Here is a 15,775-nt window from a genome sequence, read left to right as displayed (position 1 = left end):
TGTGAGAGCCTTTGTGAAGATGTCTGCAACCTGATCATCTGTTGAACAATATTGCACTACAAGAACATGGTCATGAATGAGCTTTCTGATGAAGTGCATGTGTAGTTCAATGTGTTTGCTGCGCTGATGCTAGACTGGATCTTTGCATAGCTGAATGGCACTTTGATTATCACACCAAAGTGTGGTTGGATGCTGCTGCTCAAAGCCAAACTCTGATAGGATCTGACGAAGCCACAAGGCTTCCTTACTAGCTTCCACGGTACCACGATACTCTGCTTCTGCTGACGAAAGAGAAATGGCAGCCTGTTTCTTACAAGCCCATGTAATAGGTCCTGAACCAAGAGTGAAGACATAACCGGCAGTAGACTTCCGATCATCAGGGTCACCAGCCCAATCAGAATCAGTGAAACCAACTAACAGAGGAGCTGCTTTGGCACTGTAATGAATCCCAAACTGTACTGTACCTCGAACATAACGAAGTATTCTTTTAGCTACTTTCCAATGACTTTCACGGGGGTTTTGCATAAAACGAGCAACAAGGCCAACAGCAAAGGAAAGATCAAGACGAGTATGGGTTAAATACAAGAGTTTTCCTACAAGTTGACGGTATAAGGTAGCATCAACTTCAGGAGAAGTACAAGAGACTGAAAGTTTGACTCCAGACTAAAAGGGAGAAGGGGCTGGCTTACAGTCTTCCATGTGAAAATGACGAAGAATATCACAAGCATACTTGGACTGGGAAAGGAAAATACCCTCCTTGGATTGCAAGACTTGAAGACCGAGAAAATAGTGTAAGTGTCCTAAGTCAGTCATTTCAAATTTCTTTTTAAGGCTGGACTTCACATGGTTTATAAGGTTGGGATCACTACCAGTAAGAATAAGATCATCAACATAAAGAACAAGGATGATAAGAGAGTTGCCTACTTTCTTGGTGTAGACAGTATTGTCAGAATGACACCTAGAAAAGCCAGATTCTAAAAGAAAGCTATCCATTTTGGCATACCAAGCCCGAGGAGCTTGCTTGAGGCCATAAAGGGATTTCTTAAGTCGACAAACAAGGCTTGAGTCTGTTTGTATGAAGCCAATGGGTTGTTCCATATAGATTTCTTCCTGCAAGTCCCCATGCAAGAAGGCAGATTTAACATCCATCTGATGGACTTCCCATTTTAAAGAGGCAGCAAGGGAAAGAACAAGGCAGATAGAGTTCATTTTGGCAACAGGGGAGAAGGTTTCAGTGTAGTCAATGCCTTCAACCTGTGAAAAGCCCTTAGCAACGAGACGAGCTTTATGTTTATCAACTTTCCCATCTGGTCCATACTTGGTTCTGTAAACCCATTTACATCTTACAAGATTGCGTCCCTTTGGTAGAGGAACAAGATCCCATGTATCATTTGTCATCAATGAATGATATTCTTCATTCATAGCTGCTTCCCAATGTGGATGGCCTGAAGCTTCTGCAAAAGTGTCAGGATCATGATTTACTGGAGCTTGAGCCAGTAAAGAAGAGGCTCTTTCAAACTGAGAACGTGTACGTCGCTGATCTGTAGGATCACCGGCAAGATCACCTGCTGCATCCCGAGTAGCACGGACCCATCTTGGAAGTTGAGGATCTTGAGAAGGTGGGGGAGGATTATCATCCTCGCTTTCATCATCTGAAGAAGAAATGTTTTCAAAAGTAGAAGAGATAGGAAGAGGTGGCACATCCGCCGGACTAGGCTCGCAGGCCGATTTATTTTCATCAAATTTTACATCTCTTCTAATGATAACATTTTTGGACTTAAATGGAATAAGTCTATAACCTTTTACATCTTCAGAATATCCAACAAAAGTACATTTCTCACTCTTAGGTTCTAAAGCTTTATGCTTTTCATCTGGAATATGTGCCCATGCTTCACTTCCAAACACACGAAAGTGACTTACATCTGGTTTAATGGAACTCCAAGCTTCTTCTGGAGTGATATTCTCTAGAACCTTAGTAGGAGTGCGATTGATTATATAATTTGCACAATTAATTGCTTCGGCCCAAAAACTAAGACTGAGTCCTTTAGATTGCAGCATACAATTAGCCATTTCCTTTAAGGTGCGATTTTTCCTTTCAGCTACACCATTTTGTTGTGGAGTGTATGGAACAGTATGTTGCATTTGAATTCCATTTTCGGTGCAAAAGTTGATGAATGTGTTTTTAACATATTCTCCACCATTATCAGTTCTTAGCTTAAGAATTTGATGTCCAGATTGTTTTTCAACAAAGGCTTTGAAGGCCAAAAATGTGTTAAATACTTCGCTCTTGAGTTTTAAGAAGTATGCCCAAGTGCGTCTGGAGAAATCATCAATGAAAGTTAAGAAGTACTTGCAGCCAGAGAATGAAGCAACAGGAAGAGGACCACATAAATCACTGTGCACAAGCTGTAAAGGGGCTGAGGCGTGCCAAGAGGCACGTTTGTCAAAACTGTCCCGATGATGTTTTCCGAGTACACATCCGGAACAAACACCATCTCTGCAAGATACCATAGGAAGACCTGTCACCATATTTTCTTTACATAGATGCTGAAGGGAGCGATAGTTTAAGTGACCAAATCGCTCATGCCAAAGTTTGCTCACTTCATCATTATGAGCAACAAATACTGAGGGAAGATTTGATGACCCAAAGTTGTGAAACTTATACAACCTTGTGGAATCATCAGCAAGACCAGTAGCTAGAATCTGTTTAGGATCTTTTAGATCCTTGATTACAACATCATGAGGTGAAAATTCAACAATTTTACCTTCACCTGAATGAGTTATCTGATAGACAGATAGAAGGTTGCAGGATAAGGTTGGAACACATAATACATCATTAAACTGACCATTGTCTAGATGAACAGTTCCAGTCCCTACAACATTAAGAGATCTATCATCACCAACATATATATTTTTGGTGTTACAATCATTTAAAGAAGAAAACATGGCTTGGTTTTTGGCCATGTGATAAGAGGCTCCAGAATCAATGAGCCACTCATGAGAATGAGAAGAAGAAGAAGATACATTTAATGCATAACCAGACTGAGATGATTGACAACGACATGCAGAAAGTGCCATTCCGGAAGTTGAAGTTGAAGTAGGCTCCACATGGATGTTATGTTTCTTCATTGCGGCTTCCAAGGCTTCCATCTTTTTAAAGCATTTAGATTCTAAGTTCCTCAGAAAGAACACCAAAAGGACACCACTCACAACCAGATCTCAAATCAATACACCAGTATTTTTGACGTGGTTAAAACCCTCAAAGTGCAAGGAGGGAAACAGTCCACGGCCTGTCCCAACGTGGGTACTACAGGCAATTTATTAATCAAAGAATGAAAATTTACATAAGCTTCTCTCATGCACGGATTACCCGAACAATGACCCTCCATGCGTTTTAAATAGAACTCATGGACCAATCGGGTGTCAAGCCACGGATCAAGTGTTGGTAATACCGAGGAGAGAATGAACCGTTGGATCACTACATATCGTGACCGTCGGATTGTAAGTTACAAAATGTACAACGGTAAAGAAACACACTTTACCTAACTCTATACCTAACTCTATACTAGACCAAGTTGAACTTAACTATTTCCTATGTGTCGGAATATCCTAACATGGTTGAGCTTCTTCTATTTATAATTTTTCAGTTGTCTTTCCCATGTGGGTCCCTCCAACAAGCTTTTCGACCCTCTTCCTTGGCAATTTGAATTTCCTCCTAGGCAAGTGCATTTTACCAATGCATATGGCCCCCACGCTCCACTAGCAAAAAGATTTCGCCATTTCAGCCTCCCCTTTTTTCTAAGTCTTCCTCCAAAAATTCGTGGGTCCCATAGTCAACAAAATTGCCAAAATTGTGGAAATAAACTTAAGGTAAATTATTTTAGGAAGGGACATTACAGAGCAATATGGGGAAGCAAATTGAGTGGATTCGAGTTATTTTTGAAGAGGCAAAAGAAATTTAAGCCTTCATCACAAACCACCACATGTCCCAAAGTATCTATAGGAAATTTGTGAAGTTGGAGCTCCTTAAGGTGCCTAAACTTGAAAGTTTATTTCTAAATTCTAATTTCTATAACTCTAAATTCAAATATGTAAATTGGATTCTCAAATGTCATGATTCGTGAATCATAATAGGTATTCACTCAATTATAATTTTTGATGTATTGAAACATTGACACTTGCAGGTTGTCAAGACTTGTTTTGCTTCTCATATCATAATCTTAATAAGGCTTATGCATATGAAAGAAGCATTACAATCAATGGTATGCAGTTCTCTTTGAAATCAATGGAGGGAATCCCAAACTAAAAGAGCATAAGTAGTGAAAAGGTTGGTTGTTGATGATGAATGGTGGGATAGGGTCAAGTACCTCTTGGCATTTACTAAGCTAATTATGGATTTGCTACGCATGTTTGACATAGATATGCCTAATTTGGGCGAGGTGTATGAAGACATTTACTCCATGATAGAGAAGATAAGGGTGGTTATAAATGCAACGGAGGAGGACCCAGATGAAGTCTTTTACAGAGAAGTAAAAGATATATTGACCAAAAGGTGGAACAAGATGACCACCCCATTGCACCTTATGGCCTGTGCAGTGAATCCAAAATATTATTCTGCAAAGTTGCTAAATAATCCAGAAATAACCGCATCAAAGAAAGACCCAAAAGTTTCACAAGGATTTAAGAAAGCTATTTGTAGATCATGATATTGGGATTCAGATTCATTCAGAGTTTGCTCATTTTGTGGGATCAAAGGATTTGGGTGCAGATCTTGATTCTATGTGGGACAAGACCATATTAAGTCCGATTGATTGGTGAAATTACTATGGTGGGGAACTTCCACATATCCAAAAATTGGCCATCGGGATCTTGTCACGAGTTGTTAGTTCCTCTTCAGCAGAAAGGAATTAAAATACATATGGCTTCATCCATTCAGTGAAGCAAAACAGATTGGGCTCCAAAAAGGTTGATGAACTAGTGTATGTTCATTTGAACCTTTGCCTTTTGTCACACAAGAGTGACAAATACAAATTTGGGCCCACCAAATTATGGGATGTGGAACCAAAGTTGCTTGACTTGGATATGACATTGAATGCCATGTAACATATGACTTTGTTTGATGAGGAGGCACCAATAATTGGATCTTCAAGTGGACATGGCACTAATGCTCCCACTCCTCGAGAGGATTCAAATGTTGATGTGGATATTAATTACATGGATGAAGACATATTTGACGATATGTAAATGTAATCTATGATGATGTTTTAAACTTTTGAACAATGAACATTGAATACCATGATATGTGATATGATAGTAGAGTACTAGTGATAAGTTCATTTTGTATTTTGTACTATGTAGTGTGCACCATTAATTTTGGTGATGATATTGATGATTGAAATTTGAAATAGAAACTTGATGATATGTTGAATGTTATAATAATCATTGATTATGATGACAATTGATGAATTGATGATGATGAGTTGTTTATGTTGAATTCATGATGATGATTATGTATTTTTAAATAAAGAATCTAGATTCTAAAAGATGGATGGTAATATGAAACTTTTATTTTGTCTGATATGTGTGTGTGTGTGTGTGTGTTGTTTCCTTGTCGTATCATATCCAGAGTTTTTGAAAATTTGTTGTATCTGTTTCAAAACCCCGTATTCGTATCTGTTCCCATATCCGTTTCAATGCAACTTAAATGTAAGGTTTTTTGTTAATATTGGATGTAATTTATAGTATTTAATAATATTAGTTATATAATTATTGGTATTTATTATAATCATTATATTACTACAATATTATTGTTAGTGTTAAAACTAATATTAATATCATTCGTAGTTGTTTCTACCATTTACTTATACTCTTAGAATAATTCTCACATCCAAGTTGGATGAAAAGTCATTAAAATGCATTTTCTTAGCATATGTTGATAATGAGTTACGTTACTGATTATTGGAATCTTTGAAAAAGAGAGTTATTAGAAGCAGGGATGTTATTTTTAATGAAAAACAAATGTTTAAAATAAATGACAAAAATGTGGAGGAGAAAAGGTTTGTTGAAATTCTAAAATAACAGGAAAACCAACCACCATTACCAGAAGACAGATCAAGAGATAATGAGCAGCCATTGCAGCAAAATGAAAGTGAGGAACAACAAGGAGAAGAACATGAAGAACAGCAAAATCAACAGCCATTAGCAGAAATTCCACCTCAAACTTCATCAATTCGCAGGTCTATCAGGCCACATAGTGATGCATACAAAATTGTTAGTAGGCTGTCAATGCAAACAGCAATTATCCATTCACTCAAAACTCCCTTTCGACTGTGTAAACTACAGAAAATTAAATTTCCTGCAACTATGAATATCTCATCGTGCCATTAAGTTTTTGGATCTGCACTTACATCTGAAACTTATCTATCCATTCACAACCGGTCTTCCAATTAGGCATATACATTACATCCAATTCCAAGTTTCATAAAGAACCAAAATAAGCAAATGTTCTATCCCCAGAGAATCATTTTTCATTTACACAACAGTGTAATCCGTTTCCCCAAAATAAAGTAGACCTGAGTGCTCAAGCTTGCACACAATAATGATTTGGCACAATATTTTCCCTGGTTTAAAACTATTCACTTTGGGGTTCACTCAACGCTTGAAACTTGATTTTTTCCCAGAAACAGATGGAGCAAATAACTACTCACCTTTAACGCACTTCCAGTAGCGACTCACGCCTCATACAAGAATTCCACATAGAGTTTACCATATTCTCTCATTAACAATTGGGCTGGAATGAATTTCCTTTCAGAAAGGAATCAAATCCCTTTTCAACGCCTTACCAAATCAACACCAAGAGCCATAAGTCTGTCAAATACAACATACCATTCAACATGACTCCCAAAGGCGATTCCTCCAAAGAGGTCAATCTCTCATCATAATGCTTTCACCAATTGATTTAGAATGCAACTATTCCATGCTGATCTCCGCTCATTATTTTGAACAAGTCTAATTCATATTTGAATGCCAACATTCAGTTTCAGAGGTTCATTTCCAGGTTTGATTTGAGTACTACTCAATCATAGAGCAATATTAAACCAATCATATAGCACAAACCCAGTTCCCTTTCCACTGTATTTAATAAAATACAAAAACACAGAGACTTACGTGCCCATTACAATTTTCAGTGGAACCCTTCAGCTAGAGTTCAATACACACAAAACGCAGAGAGCATTTTGGCATCCACAAACCCTATCTTCAATAGACTATATCTTCGAAAGTATAGAAAACCAAAACTTGAAATTTCTACCACCTGTACAATGATATTTCTTTTCAATCTGTACAAAATTTCATAATTTAAAACTTCACAGAAAAAGAGTTATAACTAAGATTCCAAGATAACTCGTTTCAAACTAATTTTAGGATTAGTTACAAGCCCTATCTTCTATAGGCTATATCTTTGAAAATATAACATGATGCAGGGGCGTCATTCAAAAACTTGTTTTCAATTTGTTCTAGATAGTCAATTTAATTAATAAGTGAATGATGAGATGTACGGTTGTAAGAATGGCTGTTATGGTCAAAACAAACTTCTGAATCATTGAGGATTAGTTAGAGATTGATTTGAACTATTTAGAGATCCCTAATAATTAGTAGGTCCTATATATATATATATATATATATTTCGTGATTCCTTCTATGAGTGTATGGTGCAAATCTATTCATTTTGAATAGTTTAGATTGAATCCCTCTCTGTGATTGTTTATTGCAACTCTGTTCTAATAACATTGACAAAAGGTAAGAATAAATTTAATGCTTGCGATGTTGGTGTATATCTGTGTGAGGAAAGTGCAAAATGCAACAGAACCCTTTAGCGTTGAACGAGTTTCAGTCACAGTGATCCTGAAAGTGAACGCTACAGAGCATCCATCGTAATCTGGGTAATTACATGTTCCAGTGGTTAGTGGATACTGATCATTGATCTCTGTGTTGAGTGATAGAATCACAGTTAGGAAGGAGGGGATATTCATAACAAGGGGTGCCTCCAGTTTTAGAACTCATTTCAACTCGAATCGATGTACAGAGAGGAACCCTAGCACAGTATTCAGCTCCCAATCATTTCCACAGTTGAGTCAATCGTAAAGGTGAGTGTTTCCAGATTGGCCTGGTACCGTCAGATCGATCAAGGAATGGATACGATTTAGTGTGGGAATGACAAAGGAGTTGTGGAAAAGTCAATGCATTTAAAACCGTTGATTTAAGATCATCTACGGAGGCTGAGTAACACTGGAACAATGGTAAAAGCATTTGGCAAACAGTGTCCTAACTTGTTCATTGAACCTGTTTAAATACAATTTGAATTATTCCTCTTAGCAAGCGCTGTTAAGAATAATTTATATGACAGATCATGATACTGGAGGGCTGATACTAAGCGATGGTCAATTCTTGTGATTATGGTTGGATTGAAGACTCTGATTTTTGCTTTAGTTTGTCGGATAATTTAAGCAGGTAGAACAAAACCTCTAGTTGAATCCACCATAAAAATTCAGAACTTGAACTTTTGACCAATTGTACTTTGATATGTCACCCTACTCTCCAAATTTCAATGTACGAACCTTCCCAGAAAAAAGTTAAAAGTGAAAATGCCAGGATGTCTTGATTGAATGAGCAAAACCCTAGAATCATACTCTCCAATATCAAATGTCATGAAACAAATGCCTCAAAAATGATAAAAATTCAATGAATAACAATCCACCTCAAAGGGGAAATCTCCTCTTACAATGAACCAATGCACAAGACAGGTGGAGATGATCCTAAACTGAGGCTACTTAGTATATCTATGGGTGATAAATGGTAAAATTACAATTAAAGGGTCTAGTTGACCACACTAACATAACAGTAGAAATAACTTACTATTTTTTGCTTTACATAGGGCTTTGTCTAGGGCTTAACAAACACTTACTGTGATCACAAGCTCAAATATAGCATTGTTATAGCATTCAGTTTTCATGTTAATTGATAAAGCAATTACCATACATTTAAAGATGGAAACAATATTGTTACGTCCAAATAGACCCCAATTTTCATGTTACCAAATTATTGTTGAACAGTCAATAAGCCAACTGACTTCAAATTTGTAACTTAATTTAATTTCGAATGGGCCATTATATTTAAATAATAAATAAAAATAAAAATAAAATAATATATTTTACCAATAGACCATTAGATGGAAATTATTATTGATTATATATACAATTACCTAACGAAACTAAATTCTAAGAATAATAATAATTTAGGACTATCTGTTTATATTTAAATAATATTAGAATATTAATAAATATAGATTATTTAATAAAGATGAATTATTTATTAATTTATTATATTCAAATAATAAATATGGATTATATAAATATTATATGTTATTAAATGAATTCCTTTAGTTGAATTAACCAATGAATTTTAGCTAATTTTTAATAGAAATAAAATAAAATATATATTATTTGTTTTTAGATATACATTCCTTTAAAATATTATTTACCCGATTTAGTTGTTTCAAGAATATTAGGAGTTTGACTTTGATCATTAGGTCAAAATTAGCCGTTAGCATTATAGCCGTTGGAGTCTCTGCACGCTCTATTTAATCAAGCTAAGCCGGATTGGTTCTTCAACTTGTCCTGACGATGAACCACACTGGTTGGTTCGAAACACGTCGACAAAAGATTGGTTATGTGATTTTGCCAAAGAATTTCTAAACAATGTTATGGATCACAGAAGTCTAAATTCCTTAATAAAAGGTGATATTACCCAGTGTAAAATGATGCTAGGGGTTGACAGGATTCACTGTCTGGTGAAGGAAACTGATTTTCAATTCACCAGCATCTTTAGTCCCTGGCAAGAAAGACCAAGAACTAAATATTGTATGATGGAATTGTAGAAGGGATACTTAGCTACACTGCAATATGCGAGTCTTTTTCAAACTATGCCAGAAACACCATGAACATAGTATGGTCCAAATGCAGTCATTTTTCGTACAGTTCAGAATTATCTAATTAAGTTCTTTGGTCTGGAAAAATGAATCGAGATCGATATAGATACAATATCCCAAGGGAAAGGTATTAACAAACAAATTTTGCACCCTAATAGTTTCAAGGATAAATAGAAGACAACCCAAAACCGCAGTATTTATCTATGCACACTATGGTAATGCAAGAAACAATAACTAGATTGTTTATGAGTACTCAGTCAATTTTGAGCACTCTACCTCTAGTGTATTGCTTGTAATATACACAGGATCAGTAAGTTTACTGATACACTGTTCCATATATGAAAACTTCAAACGACCTTCCAACTCTATTAATTGTAATCCTTAAAAAAATACGTACAGCTCTTACAAGCATATAGATATCAATAACATAGTAACAACTTAATGTGCCTTTTAGAAACAAAAAATAAAAATCATTTAGTCCAGAAAAATGCTTATTTTTTGTGCAAATGCAGAAAGAAACAGTCTTCTGCTCCAATGCCACGGTACAAAATTTACTTTAGATTAAAACTGAACTGGGAGTAGCAAAACACATTGAAGTCAAAAAAATCAAGGATAAAAGTAAACAGCAAGATGAGCACTAGATAAGCCCACGGGGTTTTGGATTGACGGTGAATGGGTGCCTTGTTAAAGCACTCCTTGCGATAGGTCACCGGTTCAAATCCCCCGTGGGTACTTAGGTTAGTCTTAACTAGAAAAAAAAAAGATGAGCACTAGATATGTTCTATAATCAAAATCATGTCCAAAAAATGATGAATTGCATGGTTTGGACTTGAGAAGAAACATGTTATCTGAAGCACCACTAACCATATAATTTTCTGCACCATCATGAGAGGTAGGTTTTGAAGCAAGGCTACTCGAGTAATAGGCTGTCACAGGGAACAATAAAAGGTTTTAACCACCATATCATATGCTAACAAACATAACATTGCATTATGACCCATTCAGGATATAATGTTGAAAATCAATACCTGGAGGAGCTTCAACCTGACTCATATACTTCATCACAGTAGCAATTTGATCCTTCCAATCAGAAAAACACACAATTAGAATCGATGAAATTATATCCAAATACTGTAAATCAAAGGCTAAAAAGAGCATTATGCAGTAACGTTAGCCAATTACCCTTTGCATGGTATTCTGTTGCAAAATAAACTGTAACTGTGGAAGGATAGTGGAAACAGGTACACTTGAAGTATTGTCTGAGGGTATAGGAGATGGTTGATCCATGGAAGTTGTCTGAGATAATGTCTGCTTACAGGGGCAATATCAAATATATATTTATCAAAAGCTGCTTGGACTTCAAATGCAACACATATTAATGATTATAATAAAGAAACAAGAAGAAACAGTAAAATATAAAATATGTGGGATACCTTAAGCTATGCCTATATTTATAAATATGGATTAATTTTGATAGTATTCCTCTTGTAATTAAAGTACCAGCATAGAAGCTACCTTTGGTTGTTATGGAAAATTTTGGGTATGTTCTTTTAAGTTAAACAAACAACAATTGCCCCAGCAGGAACAGCCAAATTTATAATAGGGTCAAAGATTCAACAATCAAGTTACTTTCCATATCTTGTTTAATATCATTGCAGAAAAAATATGAAGCCTTTAAATAATGGAGTCATTTTTTAAAGATGGCCTGACAAGGGATATATTTCTAACGGATTTATTTGTTTGTAGGAAGCCCAATAACATTGAACAGGTATATTTGAAAGGTTGCACTTGTCCTTGAATACAGAACAGCATTGCACCATAGAATCAAATTCTTTTTTTAAGTAAATTTTTCATTACCAATAGTGTGTGTTCAAAAGTAATATGTATGTTCTTCAATGAGCAGCAGGTATAAAATTTAATATTCAAGAAAATATTTGGCTGAAGATTTAATACCCTAACCAAAATTAAATCCCTAAATTCTACCAGAATTTAACAGCTATAATTTAAACAGGAATGTATCAATTTGATTCTCAGATACATACCTGGCTTCTGTGTTTGACGTCGATCCTGAGCTGCTGTAGCACCAAATTTGCTTCCATTACCAAAATTACCAAAACCTCCCTGCCAAACTGGGCACAATATCGGTACCTAGCTCCAAAATACTTCAAAATTGAAGCACTCTGACCCCGTGCCCAAAACTTCAAGAACAATTAAGCTCAATTTCCTTTTGTCAGTGATTCTATTAAAAATTCCTACTGTCCTCGTAAAACTCAAAAAAAAATTCCCCCCTCCCTGTTATGGCCTCCTCTGCTCCCTTATATGCTTAAATCCACTGCCTTCCAACCTCCATGCTGTTGGCTTCCTCCCTTCCACTGACTCCCGTTTCCTTTCGCTGTCACCCTCCTAGCTTCATGATCCTTCTTTTCCTTTTTGGCTAGAGGCGGTTATATTCTTCATTGAAATGGTTCCTTTATTGAGTTTAGGAATTAGTATTATTTTATCTTATTTAATTTCCACTTTAATTAAATTGTTTTATTTATGGATTTAAACAAATTGCTTTATTTTAACATATAGATAAATTATTTTATTTATCTTAATTTAATTTAATTTAATTTATATTTCGTTATCTTTATTTTATTATATATATATTATTTTTTTATTTGAAGGATATATATAGGTATATAAGAGTGGTACACATATCAAGGCCCTACTCGACATATTTATTATATTCTGGTGAGTTAGGAATTTATTTCGATAATCAATTCATCAACCTAAACTTAGACATTTTCCAATATTAGCCAGTATGTATACTAGTGCAATACGTGTGGTTCATGCATATGTAGCTATCATATGCATGCTAATATTCACATTCTGTTTGCAACTATAGGTGGGTCATTACAAAACAAGAGTCAAGATGCTGTGAAATCCAACTCCAAAAGATTGAGTTCAAAACATCACTTCTGGCCAGTCATACCACACATTTGGCATTCCTACATTGAAATGAAGACACCTAATATTACCACAATGCTATTGTTGTTGTCTAATAATAGTTACTGGTGAAGCTAACATGTCCAAGGCTGACCAGCATCATTCAAAATGTTGTGATATACAACTAAAGTGAGACAAAATTTCCCAACTCTTCCATTACTTCTGTCAAGGATGATGGACCACTATTGAAATACACGTACACTGTTCAGCAACCAAATGAAGGATACAAGCCATGGCTCCAAATGGATAGAATCGTATTTTCAACCCTCTTTTAATACTCATAACCAATGATGCATTAATCGTTATCGGGATTAAATCGGCACGGGAAAAAGTCAGGAAAAATCGTAAAAATTGGGAAAAGATCGGTAAAAATCAGGAAAAAATCGTAATATCTAAAGCATCTACAACATAAAATAAATACATTGACACATAAATATGATAAAATAACTAATATATAAGATGTTTAATATCATTTCTAGTGCCACATCACACATAACAATGAATCATGTCCTGAATAGTAAGTCCTGACTCATGACTCCCAACTCAGCCTCAAAATATCAACAAAAAATATAATAATGTATCTCATATCATGAGTATGATGTCATATACAATGAAATGAACCAAATAACTGAAGTCTAGTACTACTGATTTCCTTTGCCCCTCTAGATGTAAATGTCGGTGGGGTTGGCAGTGGACTCTGTTGTGCTCTAGAAGCTAAAGAACTAGGAGCTACAGGAGGTAGACCACGTCCTCTACTGGTGACAGGGGTAGCTTGGGTAGGTTGTCACCTCCTCCTCATAAAATATATATATATATATATTATTCGATTTTTACGAAAAAAAATTGTGATTTTTTCAAAAAATCGCCGGAAAAAATACATTTATTTATCAACCGATAATATCGCCGATTTCAAAAACTCGCGATTTTATGATATAATCGCAATTAGTGCAACACTGCTCACAACAGCCAAAACAAGCTCTAGCCAAGGACACTTTGAAAACAAAATTGAAACTCAACTTCTTTAATGTCCTCACATGACAAGAAAGGAATCAATGGAGTTAAATCAACAAGTTACATCTAGTAAAGGAGTGCTTGTTGTATCTCACAATTAGTTTACTTATATTCAGAGAGTCATAACTAATAAAACTAGAAGGAAAGAGGAGAAAAACGCTGACTAAACTATACCATTAGTAATAGGTGATTCACTTTTATTATGTAAACCCCGAAGGCCAGCTATTTGGACTCAGGAACTTGAACCTAGCACTTGAGGCATAATAGCTCCACATAACTGGGATAAAAGGAGATCAAGCGTAGCAAAAATTAATGAACAATTAACCATATAGGATCATCTAATACATTGAAGTTACCCAAAACTTGGTGAAGAGTGTTCATAGCAGTAAGATTGTCTGCATCTGGGAAATCGAAGATGCAATCAGTGTCGGGCCCTCTCCAACAGCTTCCTTCTATATCTCTATATTTAACATATGTGATCCTAGATCAAAGAGATGCATGCTTCTACACCTACATATCTTTCTCGATATCCCACTATTCCTCATAAGTTCTTATCTAGCAACCATACCCCAAACATGACACACATAGTGTCCAGGTGACCATAAGTTCAAGCCAAGTCTAATAATAAGTGGACCTCATGCACTGCCTAAAACCCTCTTAGCAACATAAGATTTTTGGTTTGTGGGAGGGCAATGTTACCTAAGTCAAAAGATGTCCTAACAAAAATAGGTCTTAAGAATGATATGGTTGTCCTCTATCTGACTTGATTTTCAATGTAACTGTACACCATAAATTTCCTTTCATGAGGGAAGATGTGATCATTTCAATAATGTCTAATAAATGAAGATAAATAGGTCAATTGGACTGCTAAGTACATCAGTTTTGACACAGTGGCATTGCAAAGGTCACTCCTATAAAAGCATGATAAAAGCAGATCGAAAATCAAAAAGAAAAATACAAAATTGTAGCGCAGAGATAAAAGTGCTAGTCGTGGTGAGAACCAAAACCCTAGGAAAATGGTAAAGTATACAACAGGGAACCTCAATGTACCTAGAAAAAGTGACCAGAGGTTGTTGACGAATGATAGCTTCCCTACCCAAGGACAGGAATCGCAATATTAATAGCTCCTAGCATCCAAGGACATAGAAAGGAAACTCCTAATCACCAACCAAAAGACCTAGACAACTTGGAAAAATTGGTCTAATGTGTATCTCCTTATCTAGACAATGCAACCTGCTGTAAAGATCCTGAAGAGGTCAACTATCTATTGATGCTACAAGCACTATCCCAACATCCGACACAACAGCCCCATAAGGGTCTCACTGGTGGAGAATGATGGCCTCCCAAGATCTCGTACATCTACCTATTGATATGGTGTTGTCTACTACTTATTGGTGTCGCTATCGATTGGGAGCACCAAAAAGAAAGATGTGATCATCTTGGAGTCGCCGATCTGGGGCAGTGGTGTTGATTTTTACTGGGGCATAGCTTAGAAATATTTTTCTCTTCACGATAACAACTTTCGATGATCCAGTTAGCATAAATTCCACATAGTATTCATTTCATTAAGCAGTTAGAAGAAAAATATCAACTAGTAAACCATGAATGAGTAGTAGAACAATAATCATGAAACCATGAGACAAGAGACATAAAAATTAGCTCTGAGGCCATGACAAAAACCCACAAGGGGAAAGCCCAGAAAATTCTTCCTTATGAGAGAGAAAGAGAGAGTTCAATTTATCAGTACATCAGCTAAATAGATCATCAAGAATAAAATCTTACCAAAACAAG

At 35.8% G+C, this 15,775-nt stretch overlaps 1 protein-coding gene across 2 annotated transcripts in view; it reads right to left on the bottom strand.

Moving 5' to 3' along the window:
• The window catches only part of LOC149191972 (uncharacterized), a 380,395-nt gene that overhangs the window by 118,300 nt on the left and 246,320 nt on the right, over positions 1-15,775 (bottom strand). Inside the window, exons 18-21 of one of the 2 annotated variants that reach the window (XM_089404444.1) lie at positions 11,168-11,293; positions 11,014-11,065; positions 10,850-10,911; positions 6,548-6,867 (exon numbers count right to left, since the gene is read on the bottom strand). In XM_089404444.1, coding sequence (XP_089260570.1) covers positions 6,847-6,867; positions 10,850-10,911; positions 11,014-11,065; positions 11,168-11,293 — 261 coding nt within the window. In that variant the 3' untranslated portion in view covers positions 6,548-6,846. Of the gene's footprint in view, positions 1-6,547; positions 6,868-10,849; positions 10,912-11,013; positions 11,066-11,167; positions 11,294-15,775 lie in introns of those variants that run through there. The other variant, XM_089404443.1, reaches the window with a different exon arrangement.

This window comes from Pinus tabuliformis, chromosome 2_2 (genome assembly GCF_031772625.1).
Source record: "Pinus tabuliformis cultivar Carrire ecotype Pingquan chromosome 2_2, CPIR1, whole genome shotgun sequence".
NCBI lineage: Eukaryota > Viridiplantae > Streptophyta > Pinopsida > Pinales > Pinaceae > Pinus > Pinus tabuliformis.
This window is presented reverse-complemented; position numbering and strand designations above follow the sequence as displayed.